The sequence below is a fragment of the Hyaena hyaena genome, unplaced genomic scaffold, assembly GCF_003009895.1.
Source record: "Hyaena hyaena isolate Hyena2069 unplaced genomic scaffold, ASM300989v1 scaffold_421, whole genome shotgun sequence".
NCBI lineage: Eukaryota > Metazoa > Chordata > Mammalia > Carnivora > Hyaenidae > Hyaena > Hyaena hyaena.
Window position 1 is genome coordinate 1118418 of NW_024081057.1, and position 26299 is coordinate 1144716.

Sequence of the window (26299 nt, forward strand, 5' to 3'; positions counted from 1 at the left end):
GGGGCACTTCTGTGCACTCTCTTTAGATCTGGGAGCCCATCTAGAACCAGGTACCAGTGGCCATGGTTTTAGTCCACAGCCCCTCACTAGAGTTGACTGTAGGCCTGTTCTCAATGGCTCCCTAGTGTTTAACTTAAAAAAAGAATGAATCTGCCAATGTTAAAGAAAATTGGAAAATTCCACATTAAAAAATAGGATTTCTGGTTTCTCTTGAAAAAAAAAATCTGAAGATGTGGCAAAATGAGCTAGAGCTCAACAGCAGCTGAGCTGTTTAATTCTAGCAGAATTAAATAAAAAGTGTTTTTATTTAAATTCCAGTTAAATATTAAATTCCAGTTAACATGCAGTGTAATATTAGTTTCAGGTGTACAATATAATGATTGAATCTTCCCATACATCACTCAGTGCTCATCACAAGTGCGCTCCTTGATCCCCATCACCTATTTCACTCACCCCCCCCCACCCCCGCTCTGGTCACCATCAGTTTGTCTCTGTAGTTATATAGCAGCATAACTGCAATAGTCAAATTACGGAAGCAGCCCATGTGTCCATCGACTGCTGAATGGACAAGGAAGATGTGGTGTATATACATAATGGAATATTACTCAACCATAGAAAAGTGAAATCTTACCATTTCCAACGAAATGCATGGAGCTAGAGAGGAGTATGATAAGTGAAGTAAGTCAGATTTCACTCATATGTGAAATTTAAGAAACAAAACATATGAGCAATGGGAAAAAAGAGAGAGGCAAATCAAGATAAAATGCAGAGCTTTTCTTTTTTTTTTAAAGTTAAAAATTTTTTTTATTATTGAAGTATAGTTGACACACAATGTTATATTAGTTTCAGGAGTATAGCATAGTGTATATAGCATAGTTTGACAACGATTTGACAATTCTGTACATTATGCAATGATCACATCACGATAAGTATAGTTAACATCTGCCACTATACATGCATGTTAAAGGTTTCTTTATATGTTTCTTGAACAGTTTAAGAATTATTACAAACTATTTTATACTTTAATTGCTGTTGGAAATTCTTCCACTGTGTCTTCTAACTGGGTGATATATCATAACTTATAGACTTATGATTATAATATATAATTATTATGATTATATATCTGGAAAACCTATGAGAACCTACTTGATTACAAACAAGAGAAATGAGTAATGAGTCTGTTATAAAATTAATGTATAGTAAATGCAGAGCTTTTCAAGTAACCATAGCCCACTTGTCCCTGGGCTTGTGCACACAGCCCTCTGCACTCTGCATGTGCGAAAGGCATTCACAGCAGTTAGTAGCATCCCCAGGGCGGCTGTGGCTGGAAATCTCAGGGCCACTGTCATCAGATAGGGCTGCAGACTGGTGCTTAAGAGGTGACGTTGGAGAGCAGAGGAGATGGGGAAGGTGAAGTTGGGAGCATTTTCACTGGGTGGGGTGTGAAGTTCAAGTACAGAATGGAATCATGATATCCTAGTATTTTTAGGAAACTGCAAAAGAAATGGCTCACTCAGCCTCCCCATCCCCCTTAGTTCCATCTGTGAAATCCTGCTTCTTTAAAAACATGTTCTTTTTTTTTATTTTGATTATTTTCATGTTCTAAAAATTTCAGTTTTACTGAGGTTTCTTGGCATATAAGATTGTAAGATATTTAAGGTGTTCATAACAGTGACTTGATGTGTGTATACAGTGTGAAAGGACACCCCCCACTATCTAGTTAGTTAACACATCTATCTCCTTTTTGTTTCCCCAAGTGAGAACCTTTATGTTCTACTCCCTCCGCGGATTTGCAGCTATGCAACACAGTGTTGTCAACTGTGGTCACTATGTTTTACGTTAGATCCTCAGACCTTATTTATCTCCTAGCTGAAAGTTTGTGCTTTTACTAGCCTCTCCCTGTTTCCCCCACTCCCAGACCCTGGCAACCACTTTTCTCTATTTCTATGAGTTTGACTTTTTTCTTTTTTCAAGATACCATACATAACTAATACCATGCAGTTTTTGTCTGCATCTGGTTTCTTCCACTTAGCATAATGCCCTCAAGGTCCATCCATGATGTCTTAAATGGCAGGATCTCCTTGTACACACAGACACAGACACACACACACACACACACACCCCCCATATTTTCTTTATTCATTCATCCATTGATGGACACTTGGGGACCATTTCCCTAATATTTGGAGGCAATGGACACCCTACCAGAGCCTAATTTTCTCCAGTGCTGTCCTGAACTCCATGTGGGAATACCTTGGTTCTCAAGCACCTGGGATTGCCAGCAGGGCATCTTTGCAGAAATAACTCTGTGACCCAAATGAGAGGAGAAAGGGGCCTGTTCTTTGCCAAGGAGTTCCCTCAGGGACAAGATCTGCCTTAGACCCCCACCTCCTTGCAGGTGCCTGGCCAGCATGCATTCAATGAATAGCCAAGAGTTGCCAAAATGTCCCTCAGTCATAGGCCTCGTCTTGTGGGCATAGGCTGCTGAATAGGTAACAAGGCACCCTCACTGTCAAGGTGAAGTGCACCCTTCCTTCTCATACTCAACGCCCTATGTTCCCAAGAGCTCCCTCCTATCCTGCCTTGCCTCCCCTCCTCCTCCAGAGCCCTCTGCCCCAGCCACGCCAGCCCCCTCCCTGCTTCCTGCATATGTCAAGCCTGTGGCTGCCTCTGAGCCTTTGCTTATAGTTGCCCCATCCAGATGGTCTTCCCCACCTCTCTCTTTAATCACTAAGACTACAGATAAGTTCATACACATGTAGACATCTATTACACTATTTTGTCTTCCAAATATTACATCAGGGGATATGTATTATCGTCTTTTACTGGCTCCTGGATAGGGTCAGGGAGGTCAAATGAATTGCCCAGGGTCACAAAGTAAGTGGAAATGGGTTTGAACCCAGATTGTTAGACTCCTTCTCTAGTGCAGATCTCAGTTGGCCATACTATCAGGAGAGACCCAGGCTGCCATCCCTCAGTGTCCCCAGACCCTTTTTTCATGGTCTCATAGACCCCACGTGACCTGGCTTCTGCCTGCCTCTCTACCTATATTTGTTCTCCACTCCCTACTCACTACGCTCTATCCACCTTGGACTTCCTGCTGTTCCTTCATCATGTCAAGCTCATTCCTTCTTCAAGGTCTTTGTACTCACTGCTCCTTCCCATCTGCACAGAGCCAGCTCCTTCTGTTCATTCCCTTTTCAGCTCGAGTGTTCATCCTCAGTATCACCTCCCCTGATCACCTTGGCTTCCCTTCCCCCAGCCACTCTTTATTATGTTTATATTCCACCCTATTTTATTCTTTGCATGACACTTAACACTAGTTTAAATTACTGTTATTTTTTAACTTAGGTCTCTCCCACTATGAAAAGCTCCTATTGATAAAAAGAAATTCCATCTATGTCGGTCAGCACTGACACTAGTTTAAATTACTGTTATTTTTTAACTTAGGTCTCTCCCACTATGAAAAGCTCCTATTGATAAAAAGAAATTCCATCTATGTCGGTCAGCACTGTGCCTGACACGCAGTAGGCACTCAGGATGTGTTTGTTGAATGAATGACCATGCTGGGCATCCCTAACCCTTCCACTCTCCACAGGCTGGCGGCCCGCATCATGTGGCGGGTGGAGAGAGAGGGCACCGGGCTCACTGAGGGCTGCCTGGTGGCCGTGGATGACCTACAGAACCACGTGGAGCACTTTGGGGAAGAGGAGCAGAAGGAGCTGCGGGTGGATGTGGACACTTTCTTACAGTACTGGCCGCCCCAGAGCCAGCAGTTCAGCATGCAGTATATCTCCCACATCTTCGGCGTGGTATGATCCCCTGGAACATGGTGAGGGTGGGGGGTGCCAGCTGGGATTGGTCAACCAAGAAGCATTCAGAAGTGGCCAGGCTGGACTGGGGAGGGGAGGCCAAGAGAAGGACCAGAGGGGACAGAGGCCCAAAGTGAAGAACCTTTGTCCCGTTTCTGTTGTTCTGGCCTTGCTCACTAGAAAGTCATTACCACCCTATTGGAAGCAGTCATTCCCCACACAAACTGTTCATTATCCCTGCATGGTAGATTTGGGTAGAAATTTACCTTCTTGTTAATCTGCGCTTTCTACTTTTTCTTTGTCTGTATTGAGAGCTAAGACCCAGTCACCATCCCTTGTTGCCTGGCAGTCACGCTGGAAATGAGATCCTTCCTTTTCCCAGATATGGTAGGCAGGAAAATGGAGAGCCTAGAGTCGTGGGTTATGGACATTTGGGAGATGAAAGGAAGGACTTTTGGAGAGAGCTGCCTTGGAGCAGTAAAGCCTGACCTCTGGTAGCTATAAGAGGCCAAAACATAGGGGTAAGAGCTTTGTGGATCAGCAGGTTCAGGCCTGGGGCTCTGGGGGTAGATGTCTTCCATCTGGTGGGTCTTCCTTCTGTGATGCTGATGAGTGGGCTAAGAGGGAGGTTACTGTAATAACAACAACAGCATGACCATACTCTACATATCCTGAGTCCTCACCATGTGCCAGTGCTTCTGTGATAGAGCTCTCTAGAGAAACAGAACCAATAGCATGTGTGTGTGTGTGTGTGTGTGTGTGTGTGTGCGCGCGTGTGTGTAGAGGGAGGAAGGCAGGGAGGGAGAAAAAAGAGATTTATTTTAATGAATTGGCTCTTGTGATAGTGGAGACTTGGCAAATACAAAATCTGTTGGTAAGCTGACAGGCAGGGGGCCCAAGGAAGAGCTGTAGTTCAAGTCCAAAGGCAGTCTACTGGCAGAATCCCTTCTTGTTTTGGGGGGAGGCGTCCGTCTTTGTTCAATTACAGGCTTCAAAAAGTTTAAGAACCATATGATCCTGTCAATAGATGCAGAAAGAGCATTTGAAAAAATACAGCATCTTTCTTAATAAAAAGCTTTGAGAAAGTCAGAAGAGAAGGAAAATACCTTAACATCATAAAAGACGTATATGAAAAGCCCATAGCTAATATCATCCTCAATGGGGAGAAACTGAGAGCTTTGCCCCTGAGATCAGGAGCATGACAGCGATGTCCACTCTCACCACTGCTGTTTAACATAATGTTGGAAGTCCTAGCCTCAGCAATCAGACAACAAAATGAAATAAAAGGCATCCAAATTGGCAAAGAAGTCAAATTTCCACTTTTTGCAGATGACATGATATTCTACATGGAAAACCCGAAAGACTCCGCCAAAAAGCTGCTAGAACTGATACATGAATTCAGCAAAGTCACAGATTACAAAATCACTGTACAGAAATTGGTTGCATTTCTATACACCAATAATGAAGCAACAGAAAGAGAAATTTAAAAAATTGATCCTATTTACAATTGCCTGAAGAACCATAAAATACCTAGGAATAAACCTAAACAAAGATGTAAAAGATCTCTATGCTGAAAACTACAGAAAACTTATGAAAGAAATTGACGAAGACACAAAGAAATGGAAAAACATTTCATGCTCATAGATTGGAAGAACAAATATTGTTAAAATGTCAATACTACTCAAAGCAATCTACACATTCAGTACAATTCCAATCAAAATTGCACAGGCATTCTTCTCAAAGCTAGAACAAACAATCCTAAAATTTGTATGGAACCACAAAAGGCCCTGAATAGGCAAAGTAATGTTGAAAGAAAACTAAAATGGGAGGCATCACAATCCTGGACTTTAGCCTCTACTGCAAAGCTGTAATAATCAAGACAGTATGGTATTGGCACAAAAACAGACACACAGACCAATAGAATAGAATAGAGAACCCAGAACTGGACCCACAATGTATGGCTAACTAATCTTTGACAAAGCAGGAAAGAGGATCCAATGGAAAGAAGACAGTCTCTTTTGCTAATGGTGCTGGGAGAACTGGACAACAACATGCAGAAGAATGAACCTGGACCACTTTCTTACACCGTACACAAAAATAAACTCAAAATGGATGAAAGACTTAAATGTGAGACAGGAAACCATCAAAAGCCTAGAGGAGAAAACAGACAACAACCTCTTTGACTTCAGCCACAGCAACTTCTTACTTGACACGTCTTTGAAGGCAAGGGAAATAAAAGCAAAAATGAACTACTGGGACCTCATCAAGATAAAAAGCTTCTGCACAGCGAAGGAAACAATCAACAAAGCTAAAAGGCAATCATCAGAATGGGAGAAGATATTTGCAAATGACATATAGTATAAAGGATTAGTATCCAAAATCTTATAGAACTTACCAAACCTAACACACAAAAAACAATCCAGTGAAGAAATGGACAGAAGACATGAATAGACATTTTTCCAAAGAAGACATCCAGGTGGCCAAAAGACACATGAAAAGATGCTCAACATCACTCATCATCAGGGAAATACAAATCAAAACCACATTAAGATTCTGCCTCACACTGGTTAGGGTGACTAAAATTAACAACTCAGGAAACAACAGATGTTGGAGAGGTTGTGGAGAAACAGGAACCCTCTTGCAACTGTTGGTGGGAATGCAAACTGGTGTAGCTACTCTGGAAAACAATGTGGAGGTTCCTCAAAAAAATTAAAAATAGAACTACCCTATGACCCAGCAACAGCACTACTAGGAATTTATCCAAAGGATACAGGAGTGCTGATGCATAGGGGTACATGTACCCCAGTGTTTAATGCATTGCTTTCAACAATAGCCAAATCATGGAAAGAGCCCAAATGTCCATCAGCTGATGAATGGAATAAGCAGATGTGGCTTATATATACAATGGGATGCTACTTGGCAATGAGAAAGAATGAAGTCCTGCCATTTGCAACAACGTGGATGGAACTGGAGGGTATTATGTTAAGTGAAATAAGTCAGTTGGAGAAAGACAGAGACCATATGTTTTTACTCATATGTGGAACTTGAGAAACTTAATAGAAGACCATGGGGAGAGGGAAGGGGAAAAACTAGTTTCAAACAGAGAGGCAGGCAAACCCATGAGAGACTCTTAAATACAGAGAACAAACTGAGGGTTGATGGGGGTGGGGGAGAGAGTTAAATGGGTGATGGGCATTGAGGAGGGCACTTGTTGGGATGAGCACTGGGTGTTGTATGTAAGCAATGAATCACAGGAATCTACCCCTGAAGCCAAGAGCACACTGTATACAATGTATGTTAGCTAACTTGACAATAAATCATGTTTAAAAAAAATTTTTTTAAATTACAGCTTCAACTGATTGCATGAGGCCGACCTACATTACACAGGCTAACTTACTTCACTCATAGTCTACTGACTGATTGATTAATTTAAAATTTTTAATGTTTATTTTTGAGAGAGAGACAGACAGACAGAGTGCTAACAGGGGAGAGGCAGAGAGAGACGAGACACAGAATCCAAAGCAAGCTCCAGGCTCTGAACTGTCAGTACAGAGTCCGATGTGGGGCTCAAACTCATAAGCTATGAGATCATGACCTGAACCGAAGTTGGATGCTTAACCAACTGAGCCACCCAGGCACCCCCCAGTCTACTGATTTAAATGTTATATACCGAATACTGTTTGATGAAGTATCTGGGCACTGCAGCCCATAATAACCATAAAACTAACCATCGTAGCTTCCCATATACTTATTTTATACAATCTTTAAATACAAGATAAAATCATTGTTTTTAGCACTCCAATTTTATAGAATAGGAAGCCTGGGCCTAGAGAGGCTATGTTATCTCCAAAGCCCACATTGTGATAGTGGGCTTATATCCCAGAAAGGACTAGAAGCAGTCTGGCTGGTGATTCTAGACTTTTTACTCTTATCAGTGAAGCTCCATAGCCTTGGGGTGAATGGGTATACCATTAGACCATTATACCATAGACCAATCCTGGGTATACCTAAGGTGGTCCAGGGACTAGAGCCACAAGACCACATAATCACCAAAGTGCAGAGTTGAAAGGACCCTTAGAGATCATCTAGTCCAACCTACAGATGGGAAAACTGAGGCTCAAGGAAGAAGAAAATTTGCCCAAGGTAACAGCTTATTAGTGGTACTCACAGACTTGACTTCATGTACTTGCTGAATGACTGATGAGATTGAATGGAGAAAGTGACATTCCTGAGACATCTATGGCAAATAGCCATGTGAGTGCATGCATGCATATGCAGGAGTGCAATGTAGCGCACGTTTACATATGTATTTATGCAGACAGCAGACATTTGTGTGCAGTGGTTAATGTATTCTAGGTTGTATTTATTCTTACACATTTTTTTTTTTCAGAACAGGTATTTGGAATCTGTTTTTATAATGAACAACTGATTTTGGGGGAAAAGGAAATTAATGGAGTGCCACATAAGTAATAACCAATTTGATTTGTCTTCCATTCAGAGATATATGTTAAGTGTGGCACTCATCAGATTTTAAAATTGTGAATTGGAGTAAAAAATATCCATCCACCAGACCCAAAACAATCAAAAAGAGATGGCAATTTTATGAGCAGTGATAGGAGTTGAGGGCGGGTAGGCAAAGGAAGGCACACAGTCCTCTGTCCCTATACACACACACACACACATGCACACACACACACACACACACACACACACACACACAGTAGGGCAGAGCAGGGCATGGAGAGAGAGATAGATACTGGGGAAGACTCCTGTGAGACCCAGGCACAGGAAAAGTGGGAGGCATCTCAGAACCAACATTTCCATCTTTGGCCTTTTAGAATACGACTACCAAAAGCTTCCAAGGATGCTTGGTATTTTAGAAAGTACAGCACTCTCCACGGGTGCTCACCTAGAGGGTACTTTGGAGTCACCTAGAGAACAGGAGATGAACTGTTTTGTTGCAGACTCTCTAAGCATCTCCAGGATGGGACTGAGTCTTCTTTTTTTTTTTTTTTTTTTTTATTTTATTTTTTTAATTTTTAATGTTTTATTTATTTATTTTTTTACAAATAGTTTATTGTCAAATTAGTTTCTACATAACACTCAGTGCTCATCCCCAAAGTGCCCTCCTCCATGCCCATCCCCCCTCCCCCCCACATCCATCAGTCCTCAGTTTTTGTCAGCATTCAAGAGTCTCTCATGGTTTGCCTCTCTCCCTTTCCCCCACCATTTCCGCCCTTCTTCTCCCCCTTGTTCCTCCGTCAAGTTCCTCCTAATCCTCCTATACGTCTTGAATTTTCAACAGCCAAGGTGGTGTTCTCTCCTTGGTCTATGTCTGTTAATCGACTCTTTCATCTTTTCCTCTGAGTAGATTAGCTGCAATGGCTTCACACTCAGTGACCAGAGAGGCCTGCAGGCAGTGGGTGTGGGCATCTTCCCCAACCTGGGATTGGTGAACCATGACTGTTGGCCCAACTGCACCGTTATATTTAACAATGGCAAGTGAGTACGTCTTTAACTGGGGATGGTATGATGGGGATGGGGAGACCCTATTATGTTTTCTCTACTTGACCTAAACCAGACTGTGGAACCTGAACTAGCATGGATTTCGACTGGGCAGCAAATAGAAAGCTCATTCTAGTGGCGCCTGGCTGGCTCATTTGGATGAGCGAGCAACTCTTGATCTCAGGGTCATTAGTTCAAGCCCCACATGGGGAGTAGAGATTACCAAAAAAAAAAGTTTAAAAAATTAAATAAAAAAAGAAATTTCATTATTCTAGAATAAATGTGTATAAGAGAAAGGTAATGAGAAGGACAGCAAAGAATTCCACATGGGTTACAACTGAGTCCTTGCATGTTTCTTGAGGCTGCCTAGATGTGTTAGGTAAACCTCTGCTGGTTTTTTAAAATTAATTTATTTTGAGAGGGGGAAGGGACAGAGAGAGAGAGAGAGAGAGAGAGAGAATCCCAAGCAGGCTCCATGCTGTCAGCACAGAGGTGGGGCTCGATCCCATGAACCATGAAATCATGACCTGAACTGAAATCTACAGTCAGATGCTTAACCGACTGAGCCACCCAGGTGCTCCAAAAGCACCTGTTTTAAAGCTCAAAGCTGGGATTATCTATCAGGCAGTCATTGCAGAACAACATGACTGAAAAGGTGCTTGGCAGAAGCATATATTAGTCAAGGTCCCAGCAGAAATCAGAAGGCACACTCAGAGTTTACCCAAAAAGAATTAAATAACAGGAAATTTTACAGAGGTAGGGGTTAAGTTTAAGAAACTAACAAGAAATGGTGAGGTGTGTAGGGCCTAGCAATAGTATGAAATCATTACTACCTCCAGACCTAGAGGGACAGGTGGAGGAAGTACTGTGCCTGAACTGGTGAGAGCTGCAGCATGGGAGAGGTCCCTTTCTCCACTGCCCATTCCCCTACCCAGTAGCTTGGCTGTTCTGATAGAGAAAGCAGCCATTGCTGGAGTCATGGCCAGGCAGAGAGGGAGCCAGGAGACTAAATACCCCAACCTCCCTCTCCTCCCACCTTCTGATCCTCTCCCACTGGCCAAAGTCCAACCAGAAACCAGAGAGCAAAGGACCCTGGGTGATGAAGCTCTCAGAGGCATTTCCCCCTTATCCCCTACTCCCAAAGGCACAGATCAGGAGACAGAGGGGCAAAGAATGGATCTTGGGGTGGGCATAAATGGAGAAGTCAGCAAACAGAATGAGACCCCGGATGTCCACGACTCAGGGCTGGGGGGATTTGGAGGAATGAGGCCTAAGCAATATTATTTATTTTGCCCTTAGAGACGAGACAAGCTTTTATGACAGATGCAAGTGAACTCTGAGCCATCAGCAATGAGTTAGTTTGCCCCCAAACTTCCTGGAAACCAGAGACAATGGTTTCTGGTTCTCAGTCAAGAATCAAACCTAAACCCCAATATAGCAAGGACTCTGATTTCCCTTTTTCTTCCTATTTCTGGAAACAAAGGCCTGCATGACACCAGGCTCTAAGCAAGTGAGAAAGGTATTCAAGACAGAGAAGTTTATTTGGGACCCAGATTATATTCCTCCAGAATTTGCATTTCCCTTCCTAAGCCTCTCAGGGGGTCACTGGCGTGGATCCCATAGAATCCTCCTCAGAGGGGCTATTGTCCCAGGTTAGCCTGCTTGGCTGAGGATCCAATTCAGCCACATATGGGGCTGGTCTTTTGGGACACCACTCCAGTGGTGACCCAGGGCTTCCCTTGTCACTACACATAACAGCCGTAGGAGCCCAGGAACCCTTCCTTCAGAAAAAATCTGGTGTCTGCTCTGGCTTCTTCATGTCCACTAATTTTGAGCAGCCCTGTTTCACCTGGCTTTTTGGCTGTTGTGCAAGACTTTGCAGTCATGGCCTAGCTGCCTGCCATAGTGGAAAGAACCCAATTCTAACCCAGTCGAATTTTATATACTATCCATGTGAACTAACCAATCACCACCAGTTCACATGGTCCCCAAGATAGACATTAAAGAGGCCACGATGCTTGTGAGTGAGATACGAGCACCCATACATGGTTTAGCGCCTATTATTAAATGCACTGTATCATGGTAGTCCCATTACCAGGTTACAGTTGAGGACACTGAGCCCAGGAAAGGGAAATAACTTGTCCAAGCTGAGGACCTTTGAACCCAGCACTTCTCATTCTAAATCCAGTGCACTTTCCACTATAGCAGGGTGCTTCTTGTCCAGTGAGCCTCCACCAGAAGGGGCTGAGATAAAAGTGGTGGTGATGGCCAGAGCTTTGATTGCATAAGTTGGAATGCTGTGCACCCTTGCTAGCTGTACTGGATCAGCCAATGGTAATGATTTCCATTCGGGTGTCTGTTTTGTCTTTCAGTCATGAGGCAGTGAAATCCATGTTTCACACCCAGATGAGGTGGGTCAGTCCTTGCAAGCATCCCTGCCCCTCTGACCCATCTCCCTCACTTGCCTGGTTTGCTGGGGCGGCCCCCTCCCGAGACTCCGAGGCTGCTCTCTGGCTGTAATGTCCTTCCGCAGCCCAGACCCTGGTCTTTGCTGAATGCTGTACTTTAAATGCATGTATATTAATCATTTTGTTCCTCACCTACCCACGCCCCATGGTGCCTTTGCTTTTCTTTGCTTCTTTTCTTTCCTATCTTTCACTCCTTGCTTCTCTCACTCCCCCAACCCCAAAGCATGCCAGTCCCTCCTAGTCCACATCACCTTAGCAAAGCCCATGTTGTCCGTTGAAGTCCTGCTTATATAAAATGAGAATGCTGGTATTACTGACCTACTGAAGGGACTGTGTTTGTGTATAACCCTCCCAATTTCTCACCCAGACTGTCTTCTGCAAATAGCACCCAAAGCTGCAATCTTTTTGATAAATATTTATTTACGCTATTTGTTCAATGTTTCTGGCTGACTATGAATTAGTGATTTAGGTTAGATTTTGCTTTGACTTTTCTTAATGACAAATAAATGGCCCCAGGTGGGTCATTTCAGGCTGAGTTTGAAAGTACTTGAAATACTCTTTGGATTAAGACTCTGCATGGGAGTTTGGGCTCTGGGAAGGCAGGGGCAGGAGTGGTCACTACATTGGAGTCTGTGTTGCCTCCATTACATGTGACTTTGGATGATTCCAATCATCCCTTGGGTGTTTGGTTCCACATCTTTAGAGCAAAGGTCAAGATGAGCACATCTCTAGGGACTTTCCTAGTTTTAAGTCACTGGGGCTCTACACTGCATTTTTAATCTCTCCAAGAAATAAGTAAGTTAACTAAGTTGCCTATATGTGACTCAATTAGCTGAACTCTAGAATTGCAGGCATTAGAGATGGAAGAGGGAGAATGGACTGGTGGTCGCTATTCATCCCCTGATCCCCAATCCCAAGTAAGGTAAAATAGGGCATGCATTTTTTCATTTTTAAGTGACACTAAATTATTTGAGCTTTGAAAATTCTCTACACAATTGAGATAATTTGAGATACTATGAGACCTTGCAAGAATTGACTGAGCCGTGATAGGAAGAAAGGCTATTGGAAATCCTGACTCAGTTGGCATTGAATCACTGTTAATGGGAATATGTCACAATGGAGCCATGTCTGTAGAAGGGGTTGGTGGGGGCAGAATTACTTACCTTACCAGGACCAGATGCCAGAGATCTGCACTCAACACTGGTCCAGGAGGTGCTCACATGGAACGATTTAGAACAATCTCAGAGCCTGAAGTCAAGGGCTTTGGTGCATCTCCTTCCCTGTGCAGGCAGACCTGGGAGGCAGACTGAGAATAGTCTGGGGAGAGCAGTATAATGAGGTGAAGTGTGAATGGCACTCGATTTTTTTCATCTTGACTATTGCCAAAATGCTGTGGGACCTTATGAGGGGAGTTCCTTCCCTTCTCTGGGTGGCAGCACCTTCCCTTGTGAAATGGGGGTGTTGATCCCCTGCTGCGGGGACTATTAGGATTCTTTTTTTTTTTTTTTCTATGAGAGAGAGAGAGAGAGAGAGACAGCATGAGCAGGGGAGGGCCAGAGAGAGAGAGGGAGACACAGACTCTGAAATAGGCTCCAGGCTCCTAGCTGGCAGTCAGCACAGAGCCCGACGCGGGGCTCAAACCCACGAACCGCGGGACTATTAGGATTCTAAGCTGCATTGTAAGGAGCATCACATGGCTCACCTCTCCCTCTTGCCTTTCACCATGGCAGGAAGAGCTGCTGCCAGAAGTTGGGGTGGGGAAGAAAAGAAGGAGGTCCCATGGGCACTGAAGAGGCACTGGGGCTTTACCAGGCTCCCTATGAACTGTTTGTATATATTATCACATTTATTTGGCATGTCAGTGTACCCTGCTTTGGGAGAAGGCTTTTTTTACCTTAAGTGGTCACCTCAGATGCTTGGACACTCATGTTACTTCCAGTCAGTGGTTACTCACCTGGTTGTCACCTCATAGTGCATGAAGGGACTGCTGGTCACAAGGTGTCTGACTCAGCCTCTCAAGGAGGTGACAGAAGTAGCCACAGATCTCTCTGCAGATGTTCTCCCCAGCGCTGTGCATTCTGCCACCCACTCTGTGGGTGATGGCTTCCCACTGGGCAGTGAGAAGATCCTGGGGCGATACAAGACCACAGCTTGGTAGCCAGCTTGCTGGGCTTCCTGGCCGTTCTCTGGAGCTCTCAGTGGAGGGTGCATGGTTGGGAAGCCCATGAGCTGCTCTGCTTTGTTTGGCTTAGCTGGTTGTCAGCTCTGCAGTGGGATTTTGTCCTCAGCCCCTTCCACATCTATGACCTGGTAAGGTGGTAGTGCTGTAGGTAAGGAGAGGGTCAGGTCCAGGCTGGAAGGGAATTGAAATGCCGTCTTCTCTTGCTAACCACCTTCAGTCAAAACCCACATCCCCCAGTAAATACAAAACGAACAATGCAGCCAGCTAACAGAGCCAGCCCTTGCTTATTCATCATCAGTGATCTCCAGGCCTGTCTCTTTACATAATGTAGACCAGAACCAGTGGACTGAAGGATAGGTGAGGGAAGGCTTAATGTAGGACCCAGATCGGGCCACAATTGTGGGTAACTGGATATATGTACTTCCAAGAGAGTAGTCTCTAAACTAAGCAGAGGCAACTGTTGAGTCTTCTCCTGTTTGGAATGTTTGGCCTTTTTATTTCTCCTTTCTTTTGTTTCAGGCAGTCAATAGCTAAATGTACAAGGATAAATGTAGGGAGGGAAGCTAAGTATGGCTTTGTGACCATGCCCAACCCTCTCCCGGGAATCTATTTAATTGGATTTCAGAGCAATTAATTAAATGGAGCAGATTTGATCATTATAATGTGTAGAGCGGAATTACCCAGAAAATTGTCCTCTGGGTCACATTTACCCTTTTGGGGGGAGAGCGGGATGGGGAGTTTTCTCAGAGTGCTAGTGGGAGTTGTCTTTGAGATTCAACTCCCTGAGACCTTGAATAGCAGAGACCCCACTCTGAGAACCCTGGTTGATTTACTCCTTCCTTTACCCTCCCCAGAATTGAGCTCCGGGCCCTGGGCAAGATCTCAGAAGGAGAGGAGCTGACAGTATCCTATATTGACTTCCTTAACGTCAGTGAGGAACGCAAGAGGCAGCTGAAGAAGCAGTACTACTTTGACTGCACGTGTGAGCACTGCCAGAAAAAGCTGAAGGATGACCTCTTTCTGGGGGTGAAAGATGACCCAAAGGTATTTGTAGTCCTGCTACTGGGGTGTCTGCAACTATCTTCTCCAGGGGTGGGCGAGGGTGGATCTCACAGCTAATCCATGCAGAGAACCAGCGTGACTGTTGGAAAGGTGGTGTGGGATGGTGGACAGAGCATGGAAGATAGGTCTCAGCTAGGGTCCTGGGGCCACCACTTACCAGGAGTTTGGGTTGGTGAAGTTGCTCAGTTTTCTCATCTGTAAAATAGGAATGATGGCACCTCCCAGAAGGGGTTGCTACGGGGACTGGCCAAAGTAATATATGTAAAGGGAGTGGCATATAGAGTGGACACCAGATAAGTTTTAGTTCCTCTCTTTGTCTTTTTGCTGGTTAAGTAATGCTGAGAATTTCATATATCATGAGCAGATGGGCAAAGAGATTAGTTGCCTGGTTATCACAAAGATATTCCTAGTCCCATGGAAATGGGCAATGTAGAGATTGGTTAATGTGCTTCAGTCCTGAGTAGCCTGCTGCCTGGTTGATGGTGACACCACTGAGCAGCTGAAGGATTCCTGAAGGAGATTTCAGGAGCTCAGCTGAGCTGGGAGAGAGCCCAACAATGGTATAAACAAAAGGCTAAGACTGGACTCTTCTTGTTCTATTTTCCCCCATGGAAAGGTGCACAGGTGGAGGGTCAGGTGGATCTGCATAGATGTGAGGGTCTTCTCCCTGCTGAGGGGCTTAGCAAAGGGGTTCAGCAGTTTTACGGACCTGAGGTGGAGAGAGTGTAGAAGAGGGTGTGGGGGAAGGGCTTAGAGTAGAAAAGTGCTGGGTATCGAGTTGGAGTGGGAGAGAGTATCTTCAGGGATCCCTGCTCCTCCCCTGTAAGGAGGCCTCCAGAAGTCAAGGCTTCAGGTAAAGAGACCTAGGAATGAAGGCAACTACACCATGTGTGGCTGTTGGTTCTCATCTCTTCACCTTAGATATGCTGCTACCGGCAGTGACAATATGCCCACGTCTTCAGTGTGAATTGCAGAGTTGGCATCTCTCTTGATATGAAGGATTGATGATTTCTGCTTGACCTTACCTGGATCCAAAGCAAAAGCTCTCTATCATTTTTATATAAGATTTGGTTTCTCTATTAAGACAAATAAACAAAATAAAAATAACCCAAACAAAAAATATTGATCAGAAAAAAAATTGAGTTTAACTTATTTTTATTTTTTAAATGCTTACTTATTTTGAGAGAGAGAGAGAGAACAGGGGAGGGGCAGAGAGAAAGGGAGAAAGAGAATCCTAAGCAGGCTCCACACTGTCAGCTCAGAGCCCTTTGCAGGACTCGTGAGATCATGACCTGAGCCAAAATCAAGGGTCGGATGCTTAACCAACTGAGCCACCTGAGTGCCCCAAAAATTGAGTATAATTTTTTTTTAAAAAAAGCAATGCATCCTAAGGCAAATTCAAGGCCTTTATAATGTAGTAGAAAGAATCCTGGGAAATGAGTTCAGACTATGACCCTGAATGTCTATGAGTGTGAGCAGGTGTCTTCCTTTTTTTTTTTTTTTAATGTAGGTGTCTTCCTTTTGAGCCAGTGTCCTCATCTGTAAAAAGGGAGTTGCACTGTTAACAGTATTTTCAAGCTGATCGTATCTATGGGGGTCCTCAAAGCTGCTTTTCTTTAAATGTGTTTATAATGCTTTATCTCAGCCTGATAAACCCTGTCCAGTAATTCTACCTTTGTGACTCCTCCTCAAATTTTGATTGGCATCAGAATCCCTTCTGACTCCTTAATAGATGTATGTGTTAACTCATTAATATATGTGTGTATGTTAACCTGGATAAAAAGTCAAAACCAAATATTTACAGAATGAGAACACCAAAAGGCTTAACATTCCCTTCAACTGTAGCTTTGGACCCTCCTTGTTTGGATTGCTTAGGTTTTTCTTTTTTTGTCTCCTCAGCTCTCATCCTGGTTTTCACAATAGGAATGTGCCAATTTTTTAAGGTTGGGGAACCAACATCCCTCTTTTCCGGCTCCTCCCCCTCCACGAGGTCCTCCCCTTCTGATGATTCCTCCCTCTCTGCTGACTTCTTCCCTTCCTCCTAGTCTTCCTCCTCCTCTTCCTCCGGCCCATCCTCCACTGGTGCTTCCTTATGCTCTAGCTCCTCACTCTTTTCTTCCTAGTTTTCTATTTATTTTGTGCTTCTGGGGAAGAGAGTCTCTCTCTTCAGTGTTCCTAAAATCCTATCTACTGACCATGCTTTCCTGCCTTTACTCTGAAAACTGGAGCCAAATGGAGCAGCCCTATTTCCTCTCTCAGAATAGCTTTATCACATAGTGCACCTACAATTAACAACCTCCTAGCCAGGATGTTTTGAGAATCTTGGCAGTTGCTTCCTTGTACAAACGTGATTCACTCCCAAAGCTTGAAGTAACACTCTTCCTTACAACATTAAATTGAACAAGACTTTTATTAACACCTGACCACCTGGTATTATCCAGCTCTACCCTGCAATCACCTGATTTCTCTATAAGATTCATTAAGAATTTTGAGGATTTTTTTTTTTTTAATGTGTATTTATTTTTAAGAGACAGAGGGAGACACAGAATCCAAAGCAGGTTCCAGACTCTGAGCTGGCAGCACAAAGTCTGATGCGGGGCTCAAACTCATGAGCTGTGAGATCATGACCTGAGCTGAAGTTGGATGCTTAACCAACTGAGCCACCCAGGCGCCCCAGAATTTTGAGTTTTAAAGATGATGGAACTTACCATAGATTAGAGATTAGCGGTCATAAACTAGAAGTGCTTTAATGAGCCACTCTTTGAGCAATAAGCTACGGATGAAAGGAAAAATCTAGGTTTGACAGATTGGTGGTACACCTCTGAACTACCAGTTACAGCACTCTGCCCAACCAGGTGAGACATGGGCCCCCTCCTATTGATGTCCTTGATTCAAATGAGTTTAGGAAAGCAGATATGCACTTAAATGACCTGTCTGGAACCAAGACATGATCCAGGTTAACAGAAGGCGAAGGAGTACTCTGGGACTAGAGGGGAGCCAGAAGCCAGAAATCTCACCCATAGCAAAGATCAAGACAGATTGGGTCAGGAGTGAGGCCTGTGAGCAGAAGTCGCAGCATTGGGGGACACATCAATTGTTGGGGTCAGACCATACAAGACCCCAGAGATACAGAAGGATTCCGGGGAGGCCAGATATAGAAGGAGATGAGGGTAGTCAAAACTGTTGGGATTGTTAAGAACTCTGAGGAAGCCAAAGTGAGGTGTGTAGAAGAATAAATATAAAGGCCACTCCTTAGGAGATCCTGACCCTGAAGCCAGCTGTCCTGGCCAGGGGCCTCTCATACTGCAGGGTGGACACTCAGTACAGAACTGGCTCAGGACAGCTGGGAGACTGAGGGATGTCCTGATCTCCATCTATTAAGGGACTGTATTTTTATGGGAACAAATGCCCATCCTCTTGTTACTTTTTGGTGGTCTGGTGAAGGTCATGACCTCACAAAATGATGTAAGCAGCAAATCGAAATGGAGCCATTGAACCTGATTCCTTATAGTGAAAAAATTGGAAAACTGGTTAAATTTTTTTAAATGATTTATTTATTTCTGAGAGAGAGAGAGCGTGAGCAGGGGAGGGTCAGAGAGAGAGGGAGATACAGAATCTGAAGCAGGCTCCAGGCTCTGAGCTAGCTGTCAGCACAGAGCCGGACGCAGGGCTTGAACCCACAAACCATGAGATCATGACCAGAACCGAAGTCAGATGCTTAACTGACTGAGCGACCCAGATGCCCCTGGAAAACTGGTTAAATAGATTATTCTGGCTTTATATAGTGGAAAATGCTGTAATTATTAAAAGTGGTGCTGTATTTTTATATCGATATGGAGGAATATCCATAACTTTCTGAGTGAAAGAAACAGACTATAGACAGAAATCTGATACTAGAAGTATTTGGTGCTGCTGGCATTACACACACACATGTGTGCATCTACAGGCATGTAGTTTAGCCAGTACTTACTGCTAAGGCCATATAAACATACTTGCTGTTTGTGGTCAGTGCCAGTTCTGATTGGTAAATGCCTTTCCTGTACCAGTTGTTAAAAATCTTAAATATTATTCCTGTAGATATACATTGGAAAGTGTTCCTCAAAATGCTGTGTTCATCTTTGGGTGGATTCCAGGGATTTCCATTTTTTTCTCTATGCTTTTTTCATATTTTAAAATATTTTTTACAATGTCCATATGTCATTTTCATGGTCAGAATAAATAACAAAGTTATTTTCATTTTGGAAAAAAGTTTTATTAGCATAGGCAAACACAGTAAACCTAATGAGTCTAGATTTCACAGAAACCGGTGACAAATTCTCTCATGATGTAATTTGGTCAAGACAAAGAAATATGAACTGGATGCAAAGATACTTTCGAAGGGTTTGAATGCCAACAGCCACAAGTCCCTTCTGTTATGAACTGCAGTGGCAAACTGGAGCATGAGTTTTTGGTCAAGCCATAAGCTTCTGTCCTCAGCCCTGTGCCTGTCAGTATTTAAATCAATGATGGGGCACCTGCGTGGCTCAGTTGGTTAAGCGTCCGACTTCAGCTCAGGTCATGATCTCACCGTTCGTGAGTTCAAGCCCCATGTTGCTCTACAGCTCAGAGCCTTCAGATTCTGTGTCTCTCTGTCTCTGTGCCCCACCCCTTTTCACTCTGTCTTTCTCTCTCTAAAAAATAAATAAACATTAAAACATTTTTAAGACCAATGACTTGTGAAGACTAAAATGCAAGGGCATGCCTGTAGAATACGCGATTGACTTGAAGTAAAGACGAACAATACAAAATATTTTGGGTGATAGAATGAGAATGTCAGATTCTGCACTGGCATTCAAAAACCCAGGCATGAGCACAAGGTGGGGAACAATTGGCTGGCAGCAAGGTTCTAGGGCTTGACCAGTAGAAAGTACACGTGCATCAGAAGCGTGATGAGGGTGCTGGAAGAGCTATAGGGATCTTGGGAAGCATTTATGGAAATGAACATTCAGAATGAGGAAGGCATTAATCTTGTATTACATTGAATGTCAAAGATGGAAGCTATTCAAAAAGGCAATGGGTTGCTTCCTGAAGGGGTCTCTATCTCAATGTCCCTTTTTGCCCCAGCCCTCTCAGGAAGTGGTAAAGGAAATGATACAGTTGTCCAAGGATACGCTGGAAAAAATCGACAAGGCTCGCTCTGAGGGTTTATACCATGAGGTAAGAATTCATTTTTACAGGGATGGGATGGGGAGGAAGATTCTCTAGTAAGGGAGGGACATGGGGAGGGGTGAGATGAGGAGGAGGCTACCAGCAGGTTGGTTTTCTGGAGGAGAGCCCTTGGTTTAGACCATGACTCTTCTTGCCCTTAAGCCTTTAGCACCTTTTAGGGGTGTATTCTCAGTGATTGTTCAACCTACTGAAACTGGGTCTGAGGAGAGCACAGGCAGCCTGGCAAGGGTCCCTGGGGGATCTGTGATATCTCAGGTTGGCATCAGAGGTGGAGGAATGGAAACAGCAGCGAGAGTTGCTTGCTTTATCGTAACTGAATGCATGTCCTGGCTACAGTTTCCAGTCTTCTACTGACTGAGCTTTCAGCCCTGGCTCTCGAAGCAGCAGGAGTTGTCAACTGGCTGTACACTAGAATCCGTGGAAAACTCCTGATGCTGAGGCTCTGACCCAGACATTTTCACCTAAATCTCTTGGGGGTGAAACCCAGGTGTCAGGCTTTTCAAAACTCACAAGTGATTTCAATGTGCACCCAAAATTGAGACCACTGTCCAACACTGACCTGCAGAGTATATGCATCAGATTCACCAGGGCAGCTTGTTGGAAATGCAGATTCCTGTGTCTCCCGCCTAAGATATGATTCATCCAGTCTGCAACAGGACACAGTGACTGTGAATCAGTGGCTTTTTTCTAAGCCCTTTCAACAACCCAGGCACGTAGCTGGGTTTGGAAGCCACTAAGGCATGGCAGTGTGAGAGATGAATTTGTTTTCATTTCTATCTGCTTCTCCTTTATCTTCATCCTCTTCATTTACTCATTCATTGTACATTGCTGAGCCCTTATTGGTGGAGTGACCAACACGACATGCTCCTTGTCTCCTAGGAGTTCTGACGGGTGGGGAGACAGTCACGCCAGCAGGGTGTTATTGAACAGCATGGAAAACCTATGTCAGAGGCATGATGTAGAAGCTGAAGCAATCAGGAGGCCCCCACTGGTTCCATTCCTCTGACTTCTCCTCATTTCTCCTCTTCCATTCAAACCTAACAGAACACAGAACCAGGTGTAGGCCTGGACACTGGCCCCATGGGTTTAAGAGGATTGTCTTTAGGATGGACTGATTGCCAGCCCATATTGGGTCACACCCCCACCCACTTGCCCCATGGGACTCTGGGAGAGCCTCAGAGCAAAATTAGTTTCTGCTCATTTGAAATGGAAGGAATTGTGTGGCATTTCTCCCGTGACAGTGGCAAGGGAAGGAGGAACAATGAACAACTAAAATCTAAAGACCCTCTGACTTTGTGGGGTGCAATCCAGGCCCAGGTGGACACAGGAACCAGTCAGGAAAGCCTGACTCCAAGCTGACTGGGGTCAGACCTGTCTTATTCCTTACCAGAACCAAGGTGACATCCTCCTGGTGGGTCTTCCAACCTCCTGGGAGCCTCCCTTTCTGCCAGCTCATCTTACATGCTTCCATCGCAAATGATTGTCCAAACTCGCTGTGCATAAGGACAACCCCAGGGCTTATACACACTACAGATGCCAGGGTCCCTCCTCCAGATGTTTGCTTTCAGTTGGCCTGGGGTAGGGACCAGACACCACTGTTTTGAAAAATGTCTCCAGGTAATTCCAGAGCCCAGCCAGGGTGGAGAATCACAGGAATGGTGGTTAAGATAAAGCTCAACTGCTTAGTTTAAATTCTTGCTCCATGTTTTGCTGCCTGTGTGACTTTGGCAAAGCACTCACCCTTACGGTGCTTCAGTTTCCTCATCTGATAAAATGGGAATATTAGTAGTACCTATCTCATTGCATTATTTTAAGTGTCAATCAATGAATCAGTCAAACTCTCTCTTCCATTCATAACTCTCTGCTCCCTATTGACTATGAAAACTCCTCATTTTTGCCATGTCACCCGTATCTCCCACTGTTACCCTTTCCATGCCTACATCATAGCCAAATAGGACCATTTTGCTATTCAGGTCACAAACTAGTGCTGTCCCACCTCTGTCAGCCATTTCCTCAGCCTTAAAAGAAAGAATGCCTAGTGTTGTCATGGTGCCCCCATATGTGAGTTAAGCATGCACTGCGGTACAGTGGTCACAGACAGGTCCTGTGTCTCTTCCAGGTTGTGAAATTGTGCCGGGAGTGCCTGCAGAAGCAGGAGCCAGTGTTTGCCGACACCAACCTCTACATGCTGCGGATGCTGAGCACTGTTTCAGAGGTCCTCTCCTACCTCCAGGCCTTCCAGGAGGCCTCGTACTATGCCAGGAGGATGGTGGATGGCTATATGTAGGTAACAATGCTGGGTCTCAGAAAGTCTTCTGGAACTGTCTATTCTAGGGATGGCAGAGATGGCGCACATGGCTATCTCTGCCTCCTGTACCCGCAGCAGCATCAGTAATCAATCATGATTACTGATCGATGATTACATCATCTCTTTATCTTTTTTTTAAAGTTATTATTTTATTTTGGGAGAGAAAGAGAGAAAGCATGTGTGTGCACACGAGCTGGGGAGGGGCAGAGAAAGGGAGAAAGAATCCCAAGCAGGCTCCGCACTGTCAGTGCAGAGCTTGATGTGGGACTCAAACTTAGGAACCCATGAGATCATGACCTGAGTCGAGATCAAGAGTTGGCCGCTTAACCGACTGAGCCACCCAGGTGGTGCCCAGTCCTCTTTATCTTTAAAATTGAGCCTTTTTACCATGGATGCTCTGAGTACTACTGACCAAATGATCAGAGTTAGGACCTGGGATGAACCTATTTGTCATCCCTGGTCTTTCCCAAATCCCCCAGCTCATCTATCACTTGGGTGGCACCTTCTGCATTTGGTTTTCTTAAGGCTAAGTCCAGCTTGACTTTAAGTGCTTCAAAAGGATTTCCCCCAGCAGTCAGTACAGACAATTCTGCCACCTTTCTTTTATTAAAAAGAAGAAGAAGAAGAAGAAGAAGAAGAAGAAGAAGAAGAAGAAGAAGAAGAAGAGGTGTTAGCCATCCTTGCTTATAAATTAGAAAATGCAAAGTTCCTGCCTTCCCTCTGCCAATGTCTTTCTCTTGCCTTCCATGTCCATGCTGGCATCTGAATTTGTATCTTTTGGCCAAATGAGTAAGTTAGCACAAGAAGGTACATTTTTTTTTGAAAGAATATTCCTCGTAAACAAAAGCCAGAAAGCCTGTACAATATGCTAAATGGAAGCTTTGTTAGGAGGGTGCCAAGGAGGTGAGGATACAGTTCTGTCCCAAGAAGGATATTCAAGTTATTTTTATTCCCCTGAATGTCTACTTTGCAGGGAGAGGGCTGGGGTGCTACCGAGAGCTCCCAGCTCCCTGTCCTCTAGTTCAGAGTCCAATCCTGACCCCTGTTCCCCATGAGGACTTGCCTTGGTGACCCAGGTCAGAGTCTCAGCTCTCACACCCTCGCCATTCGGCATGTTTGGTCACCGCCCCCCTTCTCTGTGGCTCAGTCCCTGCCCTATGGGTTGAAGATGCCTCACGGTGCTGATGAGAGAGCAGATGGACCAAATCAATGAGGGTACATTGTAAGCTGACAAATGCTGCATACCTATCAGGAAGGTTGAGATGTTTCATACAGTGATTTGCTATGCCCCCACAGGAAGCTCTACCACCCCAACAATGCCCAGCTGGGCATGGCTGTGATGCGGGCGGGGCTGACCAACTGGCATGCTGGGAACATTGAGGTGGGGCATGGGATGATCTGCAAAGCCTATGCCATTCTCCTGGTGACACATGGACCCTCCCACCCGATTACCAAGGACTTAGAGGTAAGTAGCATCTCAGGGATGGGCCTCCTAAGTTCTGGACTCCGCTTTTGGAAAGTCCATAGATTGCCCACTGGACCAGAAGGGAATTCAGAACTGCTTCACTTCACCACCTGCCTTGTTTTACTTCTGAGCAAATGGAGGCCCTGGGAAGGGGAATAAACTGTCCCTGGTCACATAGTGAGTGGACGGCAGAGCTGAGGTTTGAACCCTGAGATGCTCCACACATGGACTGGGAAAGCCTAACCCACAGTGTATGTGCAGCCATGTACATTAGAAGCTGTGCCGCACGGAGCAGAGCTGGGGAGCACAGGCTCTGGAATCAGGCTGCCGGGACCAAACTCCAGTGTCCCCACTTTCTAGCTGTGTGAGTGCAAACGTGGAATGTGTGGGCCTCAGGCTCCTCATCAGTAAAATGGAGGAAGAGGACAGAGTCATGATTAGGGTTCAGTGAGTTAATGTGTGAAAAGCACTCAGAACAGGGCCTAGCTAATGGCCTGGTCCTAATAGCGGGGACCTTTGTGCTTGGAACGGCTGGTTTATTTGAGGGTGACAGAGTTCAGAGGATGGTCCTCATTCAGTATGGTACAGGGATGGAGGACAGACTTCGGAGTCATAAAATGTCTGAGGAGACTAACTTTATGTCTAGTGTATTAAATTTGCCAAACGTATTTACGTCCGCTGTATTCACTGCTGTATCCCCAGTACCTCAATGATGGCTGGCCCTTAGGAGATGTTTCTTGAATGGAAATGTGGGAGCATGGTGGCTTTTCTATGTGTCACGTACTATAATCTTCTTGGTCCATTGTGAAGTATGAAGGAATCTCACCCACTCTATGTGTGGGGAATCTGAGGCCTGAAGGAGTTGTCCCTTGCCTAAGGTCCCACAGTGTTAGCTGGGACCTATGTGCAGCAATCCAGGGTTCAGATCCGATCCCCACTTATCAGTTCCTGTGATTATTCTCTGTTGAGAATAATCCCTCAAGCTACTCTCTCAGGGGTCTGCTCCCTCTTCCTAACAAACTGAGCCCACTTCCAGGACTTAAGGCCCCCAGAGGATGTGTGTGTGTGTATGTGTGTATGTGTGAGTGTGAGTGTGTATGTCCTCTGAGTGGGTACAGCTGAATCTCAGTCTGGGAGTCATTTACCCCAATGTCTGTGCTTCCCAAAGCGGTGAAGGTAGGCCAGAGGCCAATATGTCCTGGTGGCCTGTGATCACTGTCATGTATTTGCGTCCCACAGGCCATGCGGATGCAGACGGAGATGGAGCTGCGCATGTTCCGCCAAAACGAGTTCATGTACCACAAGATGCGGGAGGCTGCTCTCAACAACCAGCCCATGCAGGTCATGGCCGAGCCCAGCAACGAGCCAGCCCCAGCTCTGTTCCATAAGAAGCAATGAGGACCTGTCTGGTGGGGGAGGGGCACCGTGGCTGGGGACCTGGGGAGCCATTCTGCAGGTGGTGGGCTTCTGGGAAGACCCTTGATGAGGAAGTTAGGGTAGTGTTCACACTTGTTGCCGTGGGAGTGTGTTGCTCTGTGTTCCTAAGTTCATTTCAGTTCATTTAAACCCAGCTCAACTCAACTGAACTCTCCCCTGGCCCAGCCTAGCCCAATTTATCCTATAAATATTTATTGGGTGGTAGGCCCTAGGGATAAAGAAGCTTCAAATGTAGCTGAGCAGCCAAAATGTAAACAACTAAAGCACAGTATAATAATAAATGCAATGGTAAACTATATGGGGGCAGGTGCAGTGGAGGGCATGTGGCTGGCGTGTGGTATGAGTGTGTGTGTGCGCATTGGGAGGATTGTCATGGAGGAGGTGATATTCGAGCTGAGAGGTGAGAGGGTGGCAGGCACCTTGAGTCTCAGGTGGCTACTCACCCACCTGTGCAGGCATCTCAGGGACTGCTGGTCTTACTTGTGGTCTAGAAAACCCAGGTCTTGTCTGACTAGGATGGAAGATGTCCGGTTTCCTCAGACTAATGTGGAGTTAGAAAAAAGGGGTAATGTTTGGGCCATTTGGGTTCTACTCAGAGAACCAAGACCTCTTAGTAAATATGAGGATGAGATGAATGTGCAGAAACAGATGGGGCTTTGCCCAAACCGCTCGAGGCCTCAGTTTAAAGTCTGGATCCCAAGCATTATTCTGAAACTTTCTAAAATACATGGAGGGAGTGTCTCCTCCTCCCATCCTCACTTTTAAGCCTTGATTCCCTGTGATGTGGGTGCCACTTGGACAATATCTGAGATTTTCTTGGCCACTAGCCAACCAGGATTGAAGTCTTAGCGG

General features: G+C 44.9%; 1 protein-coding gene across 1 annotated transcript in view; it reads left to right on the forward strand.

Moving 5' to 3' along the window:
* SMYD1 (SET and MYND domain containing 1) overlaps positions 1-26064 on the forward strand; it is a 40966-nt gene extending 14902 nt beyond the window's left edge. The window contains exons 3-10 of the mRNA XM_039252616.1: positions 3599-3812; positions 9184-9314; positions 11690-11728; positions 14822-15011; positions 20133-20225; positions 22357-22520; positions 23842-24010; positions 25250-26064. Of these exons, the coding sequence (XP_039108547.1) occupies positions 3599-3812; positions 9184-9314; positions 11690-11728; positions 14822-15011; positions 20133-20225; positions 22357-22520; positions 23842-24010; positions 25250-25408 (1159 nt within the window). The 3' untranslated portion in view covers positions 25409-26064. The remainder of the gene's footprint in view (positions 1-3598; positions 3813-9183; positions 9315-11689; positions 11729-14821; positions 15012-20132; positions 20226-22356; positions 22521-23841; positions 24011-25249) is intronic.
* Positions 26065-26299: the final 235 nt, after the last annotated feature.